The sequence below is a fragment of the Gossypium arboreum genome, chromosome 3 (genome assembly GCF_025698485.1).
Source record: "Gossypium arboreum isolate Shixiya-1 chromosome 3, ASM2569848v2, whole genome shotgun sequence".
Classification (NCBI taxonomy): domain Eukaryota; kingdom Viridiplantae; phylum Streptophyta; class Magnoliopsida; order Malvales; family Malvaceae; genus Gossypium; species Gossypium arboreum.
Window position 1 is genome coordinate 1,498,817 of NC_069072.1, and position 22,117 is coordinate 1,520,933.

Below are 22,117 nucleotides of genomic sequence, written 5' to 3' on the forward strand. Positions count from 1 at the left end.
TAAATGAAATTCAATTAATTGTATTATTGTCCACTGAATCATTAGTGTAATGGTAAAAAAATTGAGATGATTTTAGATCCTCGTTGACGCTAGATTCAAGATTCAAGTTGTTGACAACCCATTCCCCATCCCAGCCAAAGGAAAAATAATAATGTTATTATTTGAACTTTAATTTTAAATTTCGGCAAGCAATGAGATTAATTTTTAAAAATTATAAGAAAAACACAATAAATTTAAGAAATCGAAAAATATAGGGAGTGAGGGTAGAATTTAATGTTAAGGTTAGTAATTAAATTTTTTTTTCAATATTCACCTGGTACTTAAGTTTTTAAATTTGATAAATAATTTTTTTCAATTAAATACTTAATTTTGATTTTAATATTTAATTTGATACTTGAGTTGTCGCGCACTATCGTTGAAAGTAATTATATGACCACCTAATCAAAGATCAAACCATCGGAAAAAAAACTTTTCGAATCAAATGTAAATAAAATAGAAAACTAATGACTTGAGAATGTAAATCTTCACTGACTCGAAAAAAATAAACCATCAAAGACACCACACACAAGTGATTGGAGGCTCAACATAATCCCCACCATGAGGTTTTATTTTAGATACAATTTATTTGTCATACATTACTCTACTACTATTCGAGCATATAATTTCATGCATTTAGTTAAATTTTACCTTTAATTTTTAAAAGGTTCGAATTTAACCATTAATTTTTAAGAAAGAGTTATATCACTTTTTTAAAGAAATTTTTTTATAAAAATTCGAAAATTAATAAATATTTTAAAATTTTAAAAATTATTTTGAAATTTTGTGTCAGAGGGACCTATTTGCTCGTTTTTTAAAATGGCAATGACCTAAAGGGTATTTATATCAATTTGTTTATTTGAGTTGTAAAATTCAACTCAACTTAAACTTAGAAATTTAAATTACTTGTTTTAGTTGATTCAAAATTGAATAACTCAATTCGATTAAAGTAAAATTTTTAAAAAAATAATTTTTATTGTTGATCGGTTAATTGAACGATATGAAGATAACAGTGGGGAAGCACGGTTCACCTTATTTGTTACAAAACAGAGAGTCGCCATTTAAGGTGGTTGAGGAGAGGAGAGAGTGAGAGATTGTATCGTCTGTATTCTTTGGCCTTATATATCTTTAATCCTGATTTTGAGGTGTCATGTGTTGAGTTCTTATATGAGGGAGGATAATGGCAAATGGCCAAATAGTTTATCGTTATGGGCTCAAGTAGAGTGATAATAAGATGTGCTTTTAGTCATCACAAATGGAACATGATGGTTGAAGTTTGATAAAGCTTTTTTTATTTAGATTGCTCGACAGTTCATTATTTAATCTCAACAACATAGACATAACATTTTTTTGTGACAAATTGAATTTTACTCACCCTTAATAATTATCTAAACATATTATTAAAATTCATTCTAATTAATTACTAACATAATAATTACAATTTTATTCATTAATATGTGATGTGCTGTCAATCGCCATCCTTAACTAAAACATTTCTTATTTACCGTAACGGAAACGTCGTCGTAAGGGGCTTTAAGATAGGCTGTTCAAAAATAATAAAATTCCTAGATTTCCAGGCGCAGATCTTAAAATCGAAATTTCTTAAAGAGAGGATCAAAAACTCTCTGTTTTCCTTTCATTTAAACCCAAATTCAATTTCTTCTCATTTTTGTTCTTAATTTTAAATGCTGGATCAGATCTGAGGTAAATTCTTCTCTCTTTTTTTGTTTAATTTTAAAACCGGATTCTCCCCGTCTGGTTGCGCATTTACTTAACGTAGACATTGAATTTGATTTGATTTTGCAGCGTATTAAACGTTGGAGATAAAGATAAAAAATGTTGACAAAGTTTGAGACGAAGAGCAATAGAGTGAAGGGACTAAGTTTCCATACTAAGAGGCCATGGATCTTAGCTAGTCTCCACAGCGGCGTTATCCAGTTATGGGACTATCGAATGGGGACTTTGATTGATCGATTTGACGAACACGATGGCCCTGTTCGTGGCGTTCATTTTCACATGTCTCAGCCTTTGTTTGTCTCTGGAGGTTTGGATTTCTTTTCCTTACCGCCTCAATTTTATCTCTGCTTCATAAATCTCGTTGGTTATTTTAATGATCTATGGATTTGAATGTGAAATTGTGGATTTTTCTTATTAATTAGCTTGAATTATTTTAGTTTCTGGAGCTATTTTTTATTCATGTAACTGTATGGCGTTTGAGAAATCCGATGCGTATGATGTTGCTGGATTTTGATTTACTATAGAGATTTCATGTATTTGGGCTTCCGTTTAGACATTCACCTTCTTGTATAGATACCTGAGTCAAGACCAGTAGAAATTGAAGCCTTGGCACTATACCTTCAATGAAAGAGCATTGTCCAATGCTGAATGTAAGAATTTGGTATCGAGATCTGCCAAAAACTATTGTTTTTGTGGTTGTAGTCTTACAACCATGTCACTTGAAGAGAGCCTGACCTCCAAAAGATAAGACCAGATGTGCCTTAAGATAGAAGCAGTTAGTCAAGTCCTCAAAATTCTCAGCCCATAACTACCTTCCCTTTAGGATAGCAACTAAAGATAAGACCAGATGTGCCTTAAGATAGAAGCAGCTAGTCAAGTCCTAAAAATTCTCAGCCCATAACTACCTTCCCTTTAGGATAGCAACTATGTCCCATCGCACCTTCCTTGTTACTCCATTCCTTGCCTTTCCACACGAATGCAGTGCACAGCTGGTTGAACTTATTGGTCATTCTAGCTGGAAGACTGAAGTCTCTAACTGCCCAACCATTAATACAACCTTGGATATACTGTATATGGAGGTCGCAATCTTTGTAATAAAGCCAATGGTTTGTTGAATGGAGAATTTTGAATTTGTGTTGTTTGATGCCCTTTTTAGGGTAAATTACTATAAAATAAAGGTTCAAGATGAAAATTCCTAAATATAATGCTTGAATACAGATAAGTGGAAAATGGTGTTAAATAATTGAGCATATCTAGAATTTGTATGTCATATAGATCGGAATGTTTAAAATTTCATAACAGTTTTATTTACAATTTCATTGAGATTTGCATTTCTCTCCTATTAGTGATTATATCATTGGAATTAAGGAATCGCAAATTGATTTAATAAGGTTTTATGATTTGAAATTTCCTAGAATTGTTAAACATGGTCAACGGAAGTCTGAATTTGATATTAGCTCAAAAGTTTCCATTTGTGCTATGATTTTCTGTTACAGTGCAAAAGGTACTTGTGCAATTTAAATGATATTAATATTTTTATTTTTTCAGGGGATGACTACAAGATAAAGGTCTGGAACTACAAGTTGCATAGATGTCTTTTTACCCTTCTTGGACATCTTGATTATATTCGTACTGTGCAATTTCATCATGAACATCCATGGATTGTGAGTGCCAGTGATGATCAAACCATTCGCATATGGAACTGGCAGTCTCGAACTTGCATCTCTGTGTTGACTGGTCATAATCATTATGTTATGTGCGCCTCATTCCATCCTAAAGAAGACCTGGTTGTGTCGGCCTCTCTTGACCAGACTGTTCGAGTTTGGGATATTGGTTCCTTGAAAAAGAAGGGTGCCTCCCCAGCGGATGACATTTTACGGTTGAGTCAGATGAACACAGATCTTTTTGGTGGTGTTGATGCAGTTGTCAAGTATGTGTTGGAAGGTCATGACCGAGGAGTAAATTGGGCTGCATTTCATCCGACTTTACCTTTGATAGTCTCTGGTGCTGATGACCGCCAAGTGAAATTGTGGCGTATGAATGGTAAATACAGGAATTGTATCACTTCCATTATATGTTGCATTTGGTAGATATACTGATTAAAGTTTTTGTAAGTAATTTTTATTCATAACTAAAGTTTTAATAGGAACTTACCTCTTTCTTTCCCCTCCTGTAAGTTGGATATGTTGGCTTTTGGTAGTTTAGCCTGCCACCGCAACTACTTCATTTTATTTTATGATCTTGGCTGTGTATATACAAACTGCTAAAAGTAGGTGGGTAATATTTTTTGCAGCAGGAATTTAGACTCTTGAATTGTTGTGGGATTGAGTAAATTGTTTGGTTTTTTTCAGATACCAAGGCTTGGGAAGTGGATACCTTGAGAGGACACATGAATAATGTGTCATGTGTCATGTTCCATGCCAAACAAGACATCATTGTATCCAATTCCGAGGATAAAAGTATTCGAGTGTGGGATGCAACAAAGCGAACTGGACTTCAAACTTTCCGTCGAGAACATGACAGGTTCTGGATTCTTGCAGCCCATCCTGAGATTAATCTTTTGGCAGCTGGACATGACAGTGGCATGATTGTATTTAAGCTAGAGAGAGAACGGCCTGCTTTTGCAGTCAGTGGGGATTCTCTGTTTTATGCCAAGGATCGATTTTTAAGGTATTATGACTTTTCAACACAAAAAGAGACACAAATAGTTCCTATCCGGCGGGCCGGTTCCACAACCCTGAATCAATGTCCAAGGACTCTTTCTTATAGTCCCACAGAAAATGCCGTCCTTATCTGCTCAGATGTTGATGGAGGAACTTATGAGTTGTATCAGATACCAAAAGACAGCATTGGTAGGAGTGACTTGCAGGAGGCAAAGAGAGGTCCTGGTAGTTCTGCTATATTTGTGGCTCGGAACCGTTTTGCTGTACTTGACAAAAGCAACAACCAAGTCTTAATCAAGAATCTTAAAAATGAGGTTGTTAGAAAAAGTGGTCTTCCTGTGCCTACAGATGCAATTTTCTATGCTGGAACAGGTAATTTATTGTGTAGATCAGATGATAGAGTGGTTGTATTTGATCTCCAGCAGAGACTTGTTCTTGGTGATCTACAAACGCCTTTTGTGAAGTATGTTGTTTGGTCTAGTGACATGGAGAGTGTCGCTTTGCTCAGCAAGCATTCCATTATCATTACTAGCAAGAAACTTGTGCACCAGTGCACTTTTCATGAGACAATACGAGTTAAGAGTGGAGCCTGGGATGAAAATGGCGTTTTTATTTATACCACTCTAAACCATATAAAATACTGCCTACCCAATGGAGATAGTGGAATAATTCGAACTCTTGATGTTCCAATATACCTAACTAAGGTTTCTGGAAACAAAATATTTTGCCTGGACCGTGATGGGAAGAACAAGACGCTGGTCATTGATGCTACAGAATACATTTTTAAGCTGTCTCTGCTTCGGAAGAGGTATGATCATGTTATGAGCATGATAAGAAACTCCCAGCTTTGTGGTGAGGCCGTGATTGCTTATCTACAACAGAAGGGGTTCCCTGAAGTGGCTCTCCATTTTGTCAAAGATGAGAAAACTCGGTTTAACTTGGCTATAGAGAGTGGGAACATTCAAATTGCTGTTGCATCAGCTAAGGAGATTGATGACAAGGATCACTGGTATAGGTTGGGTGTGGAAGCCCTTCGCCAAGGCAATGCAGGTATAGTTGAATATGCCTACCAGAGGACAAAGAACTTTGAGAGGTTGTCTTTTCTTTATCTCATAAATGGTAACCTGGAAAAGCTGTCCAAGATGCTGAAGATTGCAGAAGTCAAGAACGATGTTATGGGCCAGTTTCACAATGCCTTGTATCTTGGTGATATCCAAGAACGTGTAAAGATCTTGGAGAATGCTGGTCATTTGCCTCTTGCTTATGTTACAGCATCAGTCCATGGGCTACATGATGTTGCAGAAAGGTTAGCTGCTGAGTTGGGAGATGATGTCCCTTCTTTTCCGGAAGGGAAAGAACCTTCCTTATTGATGCCTCCGGCACCCATTATTTGTGGTGGTGATTGGCCCCTGTTGAGAGTAATGAAAGGTATATTTGAAGGTGGATTCGATAGTACTGGCAGGGGTGCGGCGGATGAAGAAGAGGAGGGTGCAGATGGTGATTGGGGTGAAGATCTTGATATGGTCGATTCTGATGGCTTGCAGAACGGAGATGTTACTGCAATTTTGGAGGATGGGGAAGTGGCTGAAGACAATGAAGAGGGTGGATGGGACCTTGAAGACTTGGAACTCCCTCCTGAGGTAGAGACACCAAGGGTTAATGCTCGTTCTTCTGTTTTCGTGGCACCGACTCCTGGCATGCCTGTCTGTCAAATTTGGACTCAGAGATCGTCACTTGCTGCTGATCATGCGACCGCTGGCAATTTTGATACAGCCATGCGTTTGCTGAGCAGGCAACTTGGAATAAGAAACTTTACTCCTTTAAAATCCATGTTTCTCGATCTTCACACTGGCAGCCATAGCTATCTTCGTGCATTTTCATCTGCGCCAGTGGTGTCCTTGGCAGTTGAGAGGGGATGGAGTGAGTCTGCTAGTCCTAATGTGAGGGGTCCACCCGCTCTCGTATTCAACTTTTCTCAGCTGGACGAAAAGCTGAAGGCTGGGTACAAGGCCACAACAGATGGAAAATTTACCGAGGCTCTTCGGCTTTTCCTCAACATTCTTCATACAATTCCATTGATTGTTGTGGAGTCAAGGAGGGAAGTTGATGAAGTCAAAGAGTTAATTATCATTGCCAAGGAGTATGTTCTTGGTCTGCAGATGGAGCTTAAGCGTAGAGAATTGAAAGACAATCCGGTACGCCAGCAGGAGCTTGCTGCCTACTTCACCCATTGCAACCTTCAAATGCCTCATCTCAGACTTGCTCTGCGAAACGCAATGACCATCTGTTTCAAGGCAAAAAACCTGGCTACAGCCGCTAACTTCGCCAGGCGTCTTCTAGAAACAAACCCTAATGAGAACCATTCAAAGGCAGCGAGGCAAGTACTCCAGGCTTCAGAGAGGAATATGACAGATGCATCTCAGTTAAACTACGATTTCAGGAACCCTTTTGTGACATGCGGGGCAACTTACGTCCCGATTTACCGAGGACAGAAAGATTTATCTTGCCCTTACTGTACTACTCGCTTCGTGCCTACCCAGGAGGGTCAATTGTGTACAATCTGTGATCTCGCTGTGATTGGAGCAGATGCATCAGGTTTGCTCTGTTCTCCTTCTCAAATTCGATGATTAAGCTCTGCATACTTGAGGCATGTTTCCTTCAATCTTGCTCAACCTTTGAGCAGCCAGCCGAACCAGTCACATCGATCGAATCCTTATCCACAGGTAAAAGGGTATGTGCTTGATGAAATCTCTGATCTCAAGTTCATTACTTTTCACCATTTACTTTTATTTGCCTTTTGTTTTCATTATAATATTCACATGTATTTTAAACAAGTTGGGAATTTTGGATTTTTGGCTATTCTTTTTTCTTTCATGGGCTGAAAATAGTCATAGGGCCCTGTTTAAAGTAGATAATAATGATCATATCTCATATGTAGGACAATTACATGTCATTGTGTGTCAAATTTGCTTACTTCCCTTTGTTACCTCTTTTTTTTTTTCTAGTTTCCATTGCTTGGTATTTTTTCCTATTAAGTACTTGAACCTTTTGTTGTGTTGCATTACACTCTAGCCACAGCGTTTAGGACTAATTTTATCCTTAAGTTCCTATATTCGGACTTTTGAAATTCAGTCCCTCTTTCTTTTAATTTCAGGAATTTAGTCTCTATTTGTCTGATTAAAAAGTTAAAAGTCCAATTGGTAATATTGTTAATTGACTTTTTGTTAAATTTAAATATGCTTTGTCAATTAGACTTTAATTTTTAAATAATATCTGTATTCAAATATAATAGTTCATTAATAATAGGCTTACTTAACTATAAAATTGGCACTTGAATTATATTGTTTTTCTCACTTAAGTACTAAAGGCTTTTTTGGTTAAAAGTAGTATTTGAATTTTTAATTTTGTTTCATTTTATCTCAAAAGTGCACGCGTTATGTTTTGATCACTTGGTATAGTATTTTGATAAAAAATTAGGTAAAATTGATAGTTTAGGTATATTTTTTTAACAAAAAGAAAGTGTAGGTATCTAAGTGAGCAAATCGGTATTCTTCGAGGGCAAATTTTATTTAAGCCTTAATTATATTATCAATTGGATTTTATTTTTGAAATTAGACGAGACTAAATGTAAATAAAAACGGAAAAATATTATTTTCAAATGAATAGAGATAGGTGCCATAGCTCTTTTATAATTTTTTTTTAATGTTCGCAAGTATTGTATAATCAAAATACAAATATATGATCACACTTATAGAATTAAACTATTACTATATTATAAATTAAAAACAAAAACAAAAAATTAAACTATTACATCATAAACAAGTTATGAATCGGAATAATTCAGACTAAGAATTGAATAATTATTTTACCCATATATGATGGAATTCATAGATACTTCTAATTATGCATGATGTGTTTTGAATTTCTGTACCAAAGATACAAAATTCTCGCAAACGCCTAGTTGGTAGATTGGTTCCATAATTAAACCCAGCATTTACGGGTCTGAATTATGAATCAGCAAAGCATTCACCAACGGTGGAAATTTCAACAATCTTCAAAAATGGTTTTGTTTTTTTCCTCAATTCCTTCCACCACACATCCTAATAAGTCAATTTCAATTATTAAGTGTGATTTGACTAAGGCCAATCGAATTTGAAGTTGGGGGTGGGGGGATTAAAGGGGAAATTTTGGAAGGCATTTTTACCCCTTTCATTTCCATCACACTGATAAATATTCTTTATATCTTTGTTCACTTGCCTTTTGGCACCCAACATTGCTCGTGGATTTCTATACTCTTTATAAATTTGACATTGAATTTTTATATTTTTATTTTTAAAATTTAGTTTTTTACTTTTTAAATTTTAAAATTTAAGTTCGATTATTAACATTATTAAATTTATTAGTGTGGTATTTTTCAAATAAAAGAAAATTCACTTGGTGGAAATGTAACTAAAAAAATGACAATAATGATCCTGAATTTAAGAAAATAATTTTACAGTATTAATAATTGAATTTGAATTTTGAAATGTAGAAAGTAAAGAAACTAAATTCTTAAAATACAAGTATAAATAAATTTCGATTTTACAAAGAATATAAAGATTTATGGTATGTTTTAACTTAAATTTATTCCATTATAGGATTACTACTAACTATTTAAAAATACTTTTAAAAATTAAATCTAAATAAAATTTTGAGTTAAATTTGAACACTCAAATACGAAATACTCTGAAGATTTTCTTGGTTAATATACTTTAAATGCATATACCATATTTGCTACAAAATAAGTGAATTCATCATACTGACAATATCTCCTATGGTAATATATATTTTGAGTTAACTACAACAAACTTTTCAACATTATTGTTTGAATTTTAAATTGAATTTTTATGGTATTTATATATAATTAGAACACATAAATTAATTTATAAAACACATGTATCTTATATGAACAACTTGAATTTGATGTGTTAAAGATATAAATCATTTCAATAAAAATTTGAAAAACTATTTTTTTTACGTGTAATTTTCAGTCATCCATATAGTAGACACATGTTTTATACACTTAACATTAGATCTAAACTAGCATCTTCTTATATCCCTAAATGACGATGACACATGACACCATGAGAATGCAGATAAGAAACATTCATGGGTGGCCCTATGCTCACTTTTCACTTGATATCACCTTTTGTTCCTCGTCTAGAGGTTACTCAGACGGTTCCCCACTTTGCAGCATTGGGTTAGTCACTGGATGGCCAACCACTTGGCCTCCTCATCCTCTAAGCCACCTGCTTTTTAGTGTGAACACTCTTTCAAGTATAAATACTCTTTCAAGAGTGAATACTTTCTTAGGGACCATTAGGACCCATCTGGACATAACAATCTTGTAGTATCTCAAAGAAATACAAAAAATAGGTCCCACCACATACGTCCCCAACACACTCCATGATGATAATCCATTAGCAACAACTTGCCACATCACCACTACTAGACAATAAAGTCTCCTCTATAAATACCTTCCATGACGACGAGAAAGAGACCTTCTTCCTATTAGCAACCCTAAATATTTACTCTTTGCACTCAATCTCCTTTACCTTCGTAACAACTATCCTCGTCCTCTTATCCTCCTCTGGCTCTCCATTTGTTTAGGTGAATTAACTTGCTTTGCACCACCACATTCTCCTTCTTACCTCCTCTCTTGTTGATACTCCTCATCAAAACATCTAATGCCAAATGTAATCATTAAATTAACAAAATGATTTGATTATTACGATATTGATATTTTAAGTACTCAATCGAAACGTTATGAATATTACATGGCAATTTAAAATCTAAGTGTTTGAATACATGTGAATAGTTAGCTTTATATATTAGTACTTAATTGTGTTAAGCCTCCAATATTGGCTCATGCCTTAAGCCTTAGACGATTTGTTTTTCTCGTGAAAGTGAAGGCTTACTTTTTCAAGTCGTTGACTTTTTGTTTTATATGGTGCCTTAAGCCTCCAACAGCGACAATTTGATTTATCGAAAATGTGTGATGAAAGTCAAAATCGGGTATCAATTTGAATAAAAAAAAATCACAGGGACCAATTTAAACATAAACTAAAATTGGGTACTAAAAAGTATATTTAACCTTCTATTTTTTGGGGGATAAAAGATGTGTAACTCCAACATAGCTAGCTGCTATGAATGCTGATGTTCTGTACAGTGCAACAGTACTGACCGTATGTTATCTTCAGACATTTCACGTGGAGTTAGATTTTTTTTTGGTTTTTTTTTTTTACTTTTTCATTAATCTTTTATTATATATTTATTCTAAAAAAATTATTATTATAACAAAAATAAAACTATAATTAATAAGGTACTATATTCCAAACGGAATGTGATGCTCTCGTGTGCTTGTAATAAATGGTTTTTCCTTTTTTCATGTAAGTTAAAAAAAAAATTTCGGTTTAATTCTGAATTTATCTCCCCATTTTATAAAGTTTAAGATGTTAATCCTTCTATTATAGTTTATTAGAATTTGATCCTTTTACTTTACAAAACCAAAATTGGTCCAATTAAGTTAACACCGTTAAACCTTCATATTAAATTGATCAACCTTTTATATAAACTAATTAGAAAAAAATAGCAATTTTATTTCGCATATTTATCAATAATTGAACTAAATTCTTAATTTTCGTAAAGCACGAAGATTAAATTTTGACAATTAAAGTCAGGGGGTTGGGAGGGGCTCGATCCCCCTAAAATAGAAAATTTTTCATTTAGGTTTTTTAAAATTTTTAAAATTTTAAATTAGTAAAAGGTAAAATTACACTTTGACCCTCTAAAAATAATAAAATTTTTATTTAATCCTTTAAAAGTTATAAAGATACAGGCTATTCAAATGTTAAAATTGTATTTTTACTATCATAAAAATTAAAATTTAATTTCAACCCCTAAAATGTTTTCTACCTTCACCCCTGATTAAAGTAGAGGGGTTTTATAAAATAGTTTACTATTCTCAATTAAAATAGATGGATTAACTTCTCGAAAGCAATAAACTAGTTTTCGACCCATGCAAATCAAACAATAGGGGCTTATTTAAGTACAATAAAAGTATATGGGGTTATTTAAAAAAAAGTAAATTAGTTCAAGAATCTTTTAGTAATTTATCCAAATGATTATAATATTAAGTAAACTAGTTTCCAACCCATGCAATGGATTGATTCTATTTATTAATATAAATACATGAAATTTGATCATATAAAATATTTTGAATTTTGCTTTATATACTTTTTAAAATTTTAGACATTTTTATTTTCAAACACTATGATTTAATATTTTCATCATATTATATTTATTATATATAATAAATATTTGTGTGAAATAATTTCATGTATTTATATTAATAAATAAAATAAAAAATGTATGAATATAAATAAGAAAAAAAGGAAGAAGATATTTTCAGCATTGAAAAAAAAGAGAAAGGAAGAGTTCTCAATAGCAACAATAATGCTAATATAATAAGAAAACAACAATAAAAAGAAGAAAATAAAATACTTCAAGCAATAAGAAATAAATAAAATATAAATTAAAAATTTTGAGTCTTGTCAAAATTATTTATAAAATATAATAAATTTTATCTCAAATTAATATGTCTTTTCAACATAATTATTTTGAAATATATAATAATAATAATAATAATAATAATAATAATAATAATAATAAAGCAATTATATTAATAACTACATGCTTAAGTGTCCATCTTTTTTTTTTCTTCTCAAGGTATTTTTTGGAAAGAGTCCAATAACTAATCATCCGTATTCTGTAGGCCCATTAAGGAGTCAATACTAGCCTTGAGTTTATTTACTTACTCATTTTGAATTTTTTTGAAGTATATGAGCTTCTTGATTAAGAATGAGTTTGTATTGTTTGATGGGACTTTTGTATTCAACTTTGCTTTTGTTGAGAGGAAGCCGCCTTCTTGTTGTTTGTCTAGACTTGATAGATCACTCAATGAATCAATATTGTACTTATAGACAACCATAATACCATTTCGACTAAACAAGTGCTCTACATATTGTAGGCATGGGCTCAAACAGTGCCAAGCGCAAATGCTTACGTTTCCCTTAAGGGTGTAGACAAGAAAGGCAGGTGGTGGCTTTGTCTACTCCCAAAAATGATAAAATTACATTGTAGTCTCTTTAAATTAAATTTAAAAAATTATAAGTTTGTATAATGGTAATTTTGCACTTTAGTTCTCAAAAATTATGATTCATCTATGCCCTCTAAAGCAACTTTCTAACTTTGCTCCCGATTTCCTTGGTATCTAATCATATACCACGCATGGTTCATTCTGACGAAATGCTCTTATTTTGTTGAACTTGCTACCACTTCAAAAAAAATATTAAGTACTCGAATTCTTCACAAAATTAAGATATAAAATTTTAACTCAACGTAATATTAACTCGGTCTAATCAGAAATTTCTTAATATCTTCCTAGTAACTTAATTTTAATGAAATGAACAAAATTTTTTTAGTTTTTTTTTTTATTTATTTTTAAATTTGTGAGGGAGCAATTAAATCAAAGCATAAAATTTGAAAAGAAAGAGTAGCAGACTTATTCCCCCAAAACTCAGGGTGTAGTGCCTCGATAAAAGTCTAAAACAGTAAAGACCTTGAATTCAAAGACATTGGTAAGATTTGGACCAGTTACCACGTCATGGTCCGACTATTTTTTGGGTAATTTTCTTTCATTTTCATGCAACAATTTATATTATATACAAAGAAAGCCAAACACCTGGAATATACTCAGTTGGATCGAGAGTCAATTAGAATTTCGATTCAAAGAGAGGTATTAGATTAATTAGTTCGGAAATCAATATAAATCAATTTTATCAAATTAAAAATGAGTTGAATTTAATTTTTTTATTACGATTTTTGGTTAAAATGAGTTATTAGTCCATGTACTTTAAAAGTTAAAAATACAATCCTAGTATATTTTCAATTTAAAAATTTTAGTCCAATTATTATCGCCATCGGTAATTTTTGTCAAAATTTATCTATTTAGCATGTTTATTTTTCTATCAATCATATGCCACATTATATGAGGACATCCTAATCAAAATTTCAAGTTGACAAATTTTGACAAAAACAACTTACGATTTTAATATTTGAACTGAGATTTTTTTAAATAAAAAAGTAATAAGACTTAAATTTTAACTTTTTAAGCATATAGATTAAATCTCAAATTTTGTCAAAGTATCAGGACTAACAACACATTTTAATCTGAATTTTTCTGATTTATTTAATCGAACCAAGTAGACTAGTTGAACTAATTCGACCATCGATCTGGTTCTAAAAACCATGCACGGAGCATACTTAAATTCCTGCTTAAATCTAATGCGTTAATATACGTATGCAATTTGAATTTGACTTGTCAAAAAGAAAAGAAAGAACCGTCTTGATATTGTTTATATTTTTAATACGTTAAATTCAAGTTGTCAATGCGATAAATACACGTATTTATAATTTGATTTTAAAAATGGTAATAAAACGTGACCATTTTTAGTTTACCCAATATTAACTCGAAATTTATATCCATTAACCCGATTTTATTTAAAATTCTAATACTCATACTCAACCTCTCCTCCAAAAACAACAAACTCTTCGAATTCTACCCCGACTCGCCCCAAAATATTAAATGATATTTTATACTACATAAAATTTTACAAAATTAAATAACATGCATATTATAAAATCTTATGAATATCTAGATAAAAAATATAAAATAATGAAAATTTATAAAGAAAAATGAAAATTTCAAATTAAAATATACAAAATTAGTTATGAAATAAAAATGGAGTATTTTGGTAAAATTTTTAGGATGGTGTACGTTTGATCAAAACCCAACCTTAACCTCGAAAATTTTAAATGCCACATCCTACGCTACTCCCAAATTAAATTTTCAGAAAAATAAAATTCACTCGTATATAATTGAATTGGATTGGATCAGAATTATCGGTGTTCAGGTTATTTTGTCATTCTTTTTGAATTAATTTTCTTTAAAATTACATTAGATACATAAACTGACAGTTAACATCTTTTAACGTCTAAACTAATGTAATGTCATGATTGATCATCAATACAATATTAGTACTTCGAGAACTTGGCTAAAACGTTTTGAAAGTTTGGAGAGATCAATATATAACATAGGTGATGGTTTGAAGATATTTAATGTAATTAATCCTATTATATTTTAAATGTTTAAAATATTATTTAATATTTGAGTTTGATTTCAATATTCAATTTAGCACCTGAGTGTGCTTTTTGTCCCAATTTTGTATTCGAATTTGCCTTCAATATTCAATTTGATACTTAAATTTTTACAGTTTGGTACTCGAGTTTTTTTTTTCCAGTTAAGTACTTAAGTTTGTCTTCAATGTTCAATTTAACACCAAGTTATTTTTTTTGTCTTAATTTTGTATTTGAGTTTAGCTTCAATACTCACTTTGGTATATGAACTTTTTCAATTCAATACTTGAGTTTCTTTTTGTCTCGGTTAAGTACTCGAGTTTATCTTCAATATTCTAATTTAATACTTGAGTTTTTTTGTCCCAATTAAATACTTACATATTTTTTTACTAAAACATACATAAAATATTTATTAATCCACGTGATATTATAATTGAATACTAAATTAAATATTAAATTTAAATATAAATATCAAATGATATATTAACCCGAAATTCATAGTAAAATTAAGTTAACTTCAGTTTCACTAAAACAAAACCAAAAGCACCCATTAATAGATCCTACATTACCCCCTCCCCTCCCTCTTATAGGTAAAATTTGCAGCCCTAGCAACAAAAGCAATAATTTATATATATATATATATATATATATATATATATATTATAAAAGCTTGAGTTGAAGCCATGGATAAGAGGCGGGTTTTATGGGTGCAAAGGACAAATAGAAAGTGAAAGATGTCAGCTATCAGTTTCTTTTAGAAAACCTTACCTACACAGTTTCTTTATATTTATAATGTGATATATATATATATACACACACACCATATATTTGATGTTGTTTGAATATCAAACTGTTTAAATGATTACATATTTGATTATTTAAAAAGAAATAGTATTATTGGAATGAGATCGATTATGTTAAAGTATTAATTTTTAGTTTAATTTATAAAATTATAAAATTGATTCTATCAGTTTATTCGATTTAAAGGCCAATTAATTTTTTTCTTCTTCTAGATTGGTGTACAAGTCGATTTTGAAAATATTGAAAAAGGAATGTATTTATAAAGATCGAATCAAATAATGTTAAATTTTAACAGCATTAACATTTGTTACTTAACGGGATTATATTTTGAAAGCTTTTTGAAAAAAAATTAATTTTCATGTCATTTTTTAATGGGAATAGTTAAATTTGTTACAACTTTGCCTTTTGATTATTTTTACCAAATTTATGCAGATTTTTTTTGAACAATTTCATAAATTTTGATTATATCTGTTTTTTTAAAGACAATATTTAGAACTATTTATAACACTTCCCTAATAGGATAATACGTTTTAGCACACTCGAACTCGAACTTACATTCTCTTGCATTGGCAACAATACACATATCAATCGAACTAAGAATCGGTATACTTATCTTACAACTACAATAACTAATCTCATGACTACTGTTATTTTTTTATCTTTTTGACAATAAACACACTGTTCATTTAAAAACAACCATTTACTCTTCCTTAATGCAATATTTATAACTTTTTTTCCAAACCAAAAAGAAAAGCCAAATTGTACTAGAACTACCATTGTAATCAAAGAGATAAAAAGAATAGAAAAAGGAGTTTTAAAAGAAAACCAATTTGTTCATATAATATTACAGATATCTTCATTATTCTTTTTTTTTTAATATCTGTGCTATACTGGTTTTATTATAAGTGTAGGTGATGATCCTATGGCGGCGTTAAAACACAGACACTCCCCTGGGATTCCATTTCATCTTAACTCTTCAATTCTCTTTAATTTTTTAAATTTTTTTCACAGCTTAAAGAAAACCCAGAATTATTAAACTGAAAAAAACAAGATCCCCATAAAAATTATGAACCATGAACTCAAAAATAAATATCAATAATCTCTTAAAAAACAAAAAAACCTCATCAAACATAAACCCACAACCTATCATTTCTACTACCTCAACCACCTACCTACTTAAACCCCTTTCTTCTTTGTCTCTTAGTGTACCATTCATACACACCTATACATATAGATATATATAGACATATGAATATGTAAAGGAACACAAGAGATTTGTATGAAAATGGGGTTTTTTTTTTTTTGTTGATTAATGAATGAAGGAGTGATGATGATGTCTAGTAGGGGGTATGGTGGTGGAACAGGCGGCGGTACAAGGTGTCAAGATTGTGGTAACCAAGCTAAAAAAGACTGTAATTATATGAGGTGTAGGACTTGTTGTAGAAGCAAAGGATTTGAATGCCAAACTCATATTAAAAGCACTTGGGTTCCTGCTTATAGAAGGCGTCACCGTCACCATCATCAGCACCAACAACAGCCTCTGCAACATAACCCTAAAAGGCTTAGGGAAAATCCTTCTTCAGGTATATATATATTCATTGCAGCCCTAGCAGCTTTTTCTTTTCTATTTTGAGAATGGGATTTTGACAAGGAACAGCTTTGTGATGTTTGATTTTGCTTGGTTTTTTTAAGTGGTTCTTTTTTCATTTTTCTAGGGTTAGAAGTAGGGGATTTTCCGGCTGAAGTTACATCACCGGCGACATTCCGGTGTGTTCGAGTGTGTTCAATGGAAGATACCACGGCAGGGGGTGATCAGTATGCTTATCGGACGGCTGTGATGATAGGAGGCCATGTTTTTAAAGGTATACTATATGATCAAGGACCAGATCAAGGTCATTACTCACTTGGAGAATGTTCATCTAGAGAGACTCCATTACAACAGCCAAATCAAGCTTTAACAATGGCGACTGCTAATACTGCTACAGCTTCAGCTACTGAAACTCTACTTCCTTTTGCATATCCATCTCCTTTCAATGCTGCTTTCATGTCTGCAGGTACGCAATTTTTCCTTCACCCAAAATCTTAATAAAAAAAAAGAAGAAGAAAAATCCCAACATTTTGTATATGGGGAAAGTGAAAATTTGAAGAAGAAAAAAAAAAACCCTTATTTTGTAATCATCTTTTGGAATCTAAAAATCCCCCATTATTATCATAGAGCAAGCTTTTCATTCGCAGTACTTACCCTAGTGCATGTATCTGATATATTCAACACACAAAAAAAAAAAAAAACTTTTAAAAAGGGAAATAAACAAACAAGAGCGGGGTGGGGGAGTAAATTAAGAAGATGATGAAGTTTATTTAAATTTTTGTAAATCTCTTTGTTTACAAACTTCAAGACCTGCAATTATATGATCTTGTCTCTCTTGTAATATTAAAAATGGGGGTTTAGCTGTTTTGTCTTCTTCCTTGTTCTTATTCATCTCTTTCATTTGTTTATCAACTTCAAAGCCACTTTTTCTTACAAAACTAAAGCACTACTTAACATATGTTTTATGATGATTAACTCTTATATACATATATATACACATGTATATATGTATGTATATGTATGAATTTGTTTAAATTTCCCAATGCATGAGAATCAAACTTAGGTAACAAAAAGATTAATATATCAGATAATGAAAAATTTGCAGATAAAAGGGGGAGAAGGTTCATTTCATGTGCAAAGAAAGACTTAAAATCATGAATTTTGTATACTACATAATTTTCTTTTAATAATTTTGTTATAGATTCTAATAATATCTGTTTTCTTTTAATACGATATCTAGAATTATTCATAATTTCTCTTCAACTCAGATATATTCATATTAATTGAATTAAAACTCAATCAACATGCCTGGTATGTATTACATAATTTGGTTAATTTCTTTATGTAAGATGTGTATTATATATATATATATTATATAATTTCATATTCATGCATTGCACATACTTTATGAAATCTTTATAATTAATATATAGTATAAAACATTGGTTAGGTGCGGCACACATTTTAAATTAAATTAATCAAAAAATAAATATGGGAATCGTTTCCCTAGCTATATAGCTATAAAGCATGAGCTAAGCTCTTTGAGAAGGTAAAATAAAAAGACTAATGTGGGGAGCATCTTATAATGGCTTTAATTAGAAAGCAATATATTATAAGCTTTGATTTTTATGGTAAAGACACAATTACACTAACTCTACTATATGAAAAAGATAGATACCCTTCAATGAAAAAAATTTATAGAAATTGGAATATATCCTTTGTACTTGAAAATTTGTAAAAAAAAAAAGTCAATACATTAATAGTGTTTATATATATTATTAACCATGAAATCATTTGATTTTTTAAAAAAATATTTTGTAATGATGTATTATTATATGGTTCGTTTATAATAGGGTAAAATATAAAATAATAACTTTTATTTGTTTGATTATATTTTAGTCACTTACGTTATCGTTTTTTTATGAAGTGGTCACTTTACAGTTAAACTCTGTTACCTCCTTAATGGCAGTCCTATATGATAGTCCAAATGGATTTTAAATGTCAACTTGGATGTCCTGTTGTTAGGATGAAAATAGATTTTTAATTAAATAAATTTAATTTGAACTGCAGCGTAGGACATCCAAGTTGGCATTTAAAACCTATTTAGACTGTCACGTAGGACTATTGTTAGGGAGTTAACGGAGCTTAACGATAGAGTAACCACTTCGTAACAAAACGATAACGTAAGTGACTAAAACGTAACATTTTAAACATAAAAAACTAAAATGTAATCTGAAGTAAATAAAAGTAATTATTTTTATAGTTATTCTTTATAATATACACAGTGAGTGCATCAAATATATCCTATAAAGTTATGTATGGAGTGGATTCTTCTTTATGTTGTAATTCTAGGATAGGTTTCCTATTATAGTTAGAAAGGGAAATGATATAATTAAAAACCACTTATGAACCAACCAAATAATTTGGTGCACATACATTACAAAAAGGCATGATCATAATTAATTAAGAAACCTTTAAGTGGGTTTGATTAATTATATATATATATATATATATATATATATAGTAGATTAAATAGTTAGATTTCTTTTTGCATAAAGGAATTTTGCAACTTGGCCCATTGAATAAGTTGAATAAAGTTCAATTTTAGTTAATTTTGTTTCATTTTTGAAAATTTTTTGTGTGATTTTAAAATGTCTCCAAAATTAGGACAAATTTGCTAAAATTGTAAAAAAGAGAGATTGTTTTTATTCATGTACATTAACTTTGTATTTAGTTTCAAGTCTAAATCATGGGACAGTGGCAACAAATGACAAACTATATGTATAACTATGGTGTGAATGTTATGTTATATATACCTTTCCTTTTAATATTGGTTGCTCATTGATTACAAGTTTGGTATGAACCCATTGTAAGGCTTTCGAAAAGAAAAAGTATGAGTCGAGTTGGATTGGATCAGATCAAACCTAGTATATTAATTCAAATTCAGGTTACAACTTCAAATGCCCCACATTTTGAAGAAAAAAATTATCATCTAAATGAAGAAGAAGCACATGGTCTTTAATAAAGCAATTAATGAGAAATTGTTTAAATTCTTCATTTTTCTTTAAACTATTTGTGTCTGATATACAGATTTAGAAATACGATCTTAAAGAATCTTTCAAATAGAAGAAAAAATTTAAAACATTAGACATATCTTATACTCATACTTGAGTAAACCCTTATTTTGTAATCATCTTTTGGAATCTAAAATCCCCATTATTATCATAGAGCAAGCTTTTCATTCGCAGTACTTACCCTAGTGCATGTATCTGATATATTCAACACACAAAAAAAAAAAACTTTTAAAAGGGAAATAAACAAACAAGAGCGGGTGGGGAGTAAATTAAGAAGATGATGAAGTTTATTTAAATTTTGTAAATCTCTTTGTTTACAAACTTCAAGACCTGCAATTATATGATCTTGTCTCTCTTGTAATATTAAAATGGGGTTTAGCTGTTTTGTCTTCTTCCTTGTTCTTATTCATCTCTTTCATTTGTTTATCAACTTCAAAGCCACTTTTTCTTACAAAACTAAAGCACTACTTAACATATGTTTTATGATGATTAACTCTTATATACATATATATCACATGTATATATGTATGTATATGTATGAATTTGTTTAAATTTCCCAATGCATGAGAATCAAACTTAGGTAACAAAAAGATTAATATATCAGATAATGAAAAATTTGCAGATAAAAGGGGAGAAGGTTCATTTCATGTGCAAAGAAAGACTTAAAATCATGAATTTTGTATACTACATAATTTTCTTTTAATAATTTTGTTATAGATTCTAATAATATCTGTTTTCTTTTAATCGATATCTAGAATTATTCATAATTTCTCTTCAACTCAGATATATTCATATTAATTGAATTAAAACTCAATCAGCATGCCGGTATGTATTACATAATTTGGTTAATTTCTTTATGTAAGATGTGTATTATATATATATATATTATATAATTTCATATTCATGCATTGCACATACTTTATGAAATCTTTATAATTAATATATAGTATAAAACATTGGTTAGGTGCGGCACACATTTTAAATTAAATTAATCAAAAAATAAATATGGGAATCGTTTCCCTAGCTATATAGCTATAAAGCATGAGCTAAGCTCTTTGAGAAGGTAAAATAAAAAGACTAATGTGGGGAGCATCTTATAATGGCTTTAATTAGAAAGCAATATATTATAAGCTTTGATTTTTATGGTAAAGACACAATTACACTAACTCTACTATATGAAAAAGATAGATACCCTTCAATGAAAAAAATTTATAGAAATTGGAATATATCCTTTGTACTTGAAAATTTGTAAAAAAAAAAAGTCAATACATTAATAGTGTTTATATATATTATTAACCATGAAATCATTTGATTTTTTAAAAAATATTTTGTAATGATGTATTATTATATGGTTCGTTTATAATAGGGTAAAATATAAAATAATAACTTTTATTTGTTTGATTATATTTTAGTCACTTACGTTATCGTTTTTTATGAAGTGGTCACTTTACGCTTAAACTCATTACCTCCTTAATGGCAGTCCTATATGATAGTCCAAATGGATTTTAAATGTCAACTTGGATGTCCTTGTTAGGATGAAAATAGATTTTAATTAAATAAATTTAATTTGAACTGCAGTAGGACATCCAAGTTGGCATTTAAAACCTATTTAGATTCACGTGAGGACTATTGTTAGGGAGTTAGCGAGCTTAACGATAGAGTAACCACTTCGTAACAAAACGATAACGTAATGATAAAACGTAACATTTTAAACATAAAAACTAAAATGTAATCAAGTAAATAAAAGTAATTATTTTATAGTTATTCTTTATAATATACACAGTGAGTGCATCAAATATATCCTATAAAGTTATGTATGGAGTGGATTCTTCTTTATGTTGTAATTCTAGGATAGGTTTCCTATTATAGTTAGAAAGGAAATGATATAATTAAAACCACTTATGAACCAACCAAATAATTTGGTGCACATACATTACAAAAAGGCATGATCATAATTAATTAAGAAACCTTTAAGTGGGTTT

The 22,117-nt window shown here is 30.6% G+C and overlaps 2 protein-coding genes across 2 annotated transcripts; both read left to right on the forward strand.

Annotated features, from left to right (window-relative positions):
* Positions 1–1,519: 1,519 nt before the first annotated feature.
* Positions 1,520–7,379, forward strand: LOC108476055 (coatomer subunit alpha-1-like). The gene is made up of 4 exons (XM_017778121.2): positions 1,520–1,740; positions 1,843–2,080; positions 3,322–3,816; positions 4,125–7,379. The coding sequence occupies exons 2-4, from the start codon at positions 1,873–1,875 to the stop codon at positions 7,061–7,063; spliced, it is 3,642 nt and encodes a 1,213-aa protein (XP_017633610.1). The 5' UTR covers positions 1,520–1,740; positions 1,843–1,872; the 3' UTR covers positions 7,064–7,379.
* A 9,279-nt stretch (positions 7,380–16,658) lies between these two features.
* LOC108475840 (protein SHI RELATED SEQUENCE 3-like) lies at positions 16,659–18,304 on the forward strand. Its single transcript, XM_017777812.2, has 2 exons — positions 16,659–17,056; positions 17,189–18,304. The coding sequence occupies exons 1-2, from the start codon at positions 16,786–16,788 to the stop codon at positions 17,557–17,559; spliced, it is 642 nt and encodes a 213-aa protein (XP_017633301.2). The 5' UTR covers positions 16,659–16,785; the 3' UTR covers positions 17,560–18,304.
* The last annotated feature ends 3,813 nt before the right edge of the window (positions 18,305–22,117 follow it).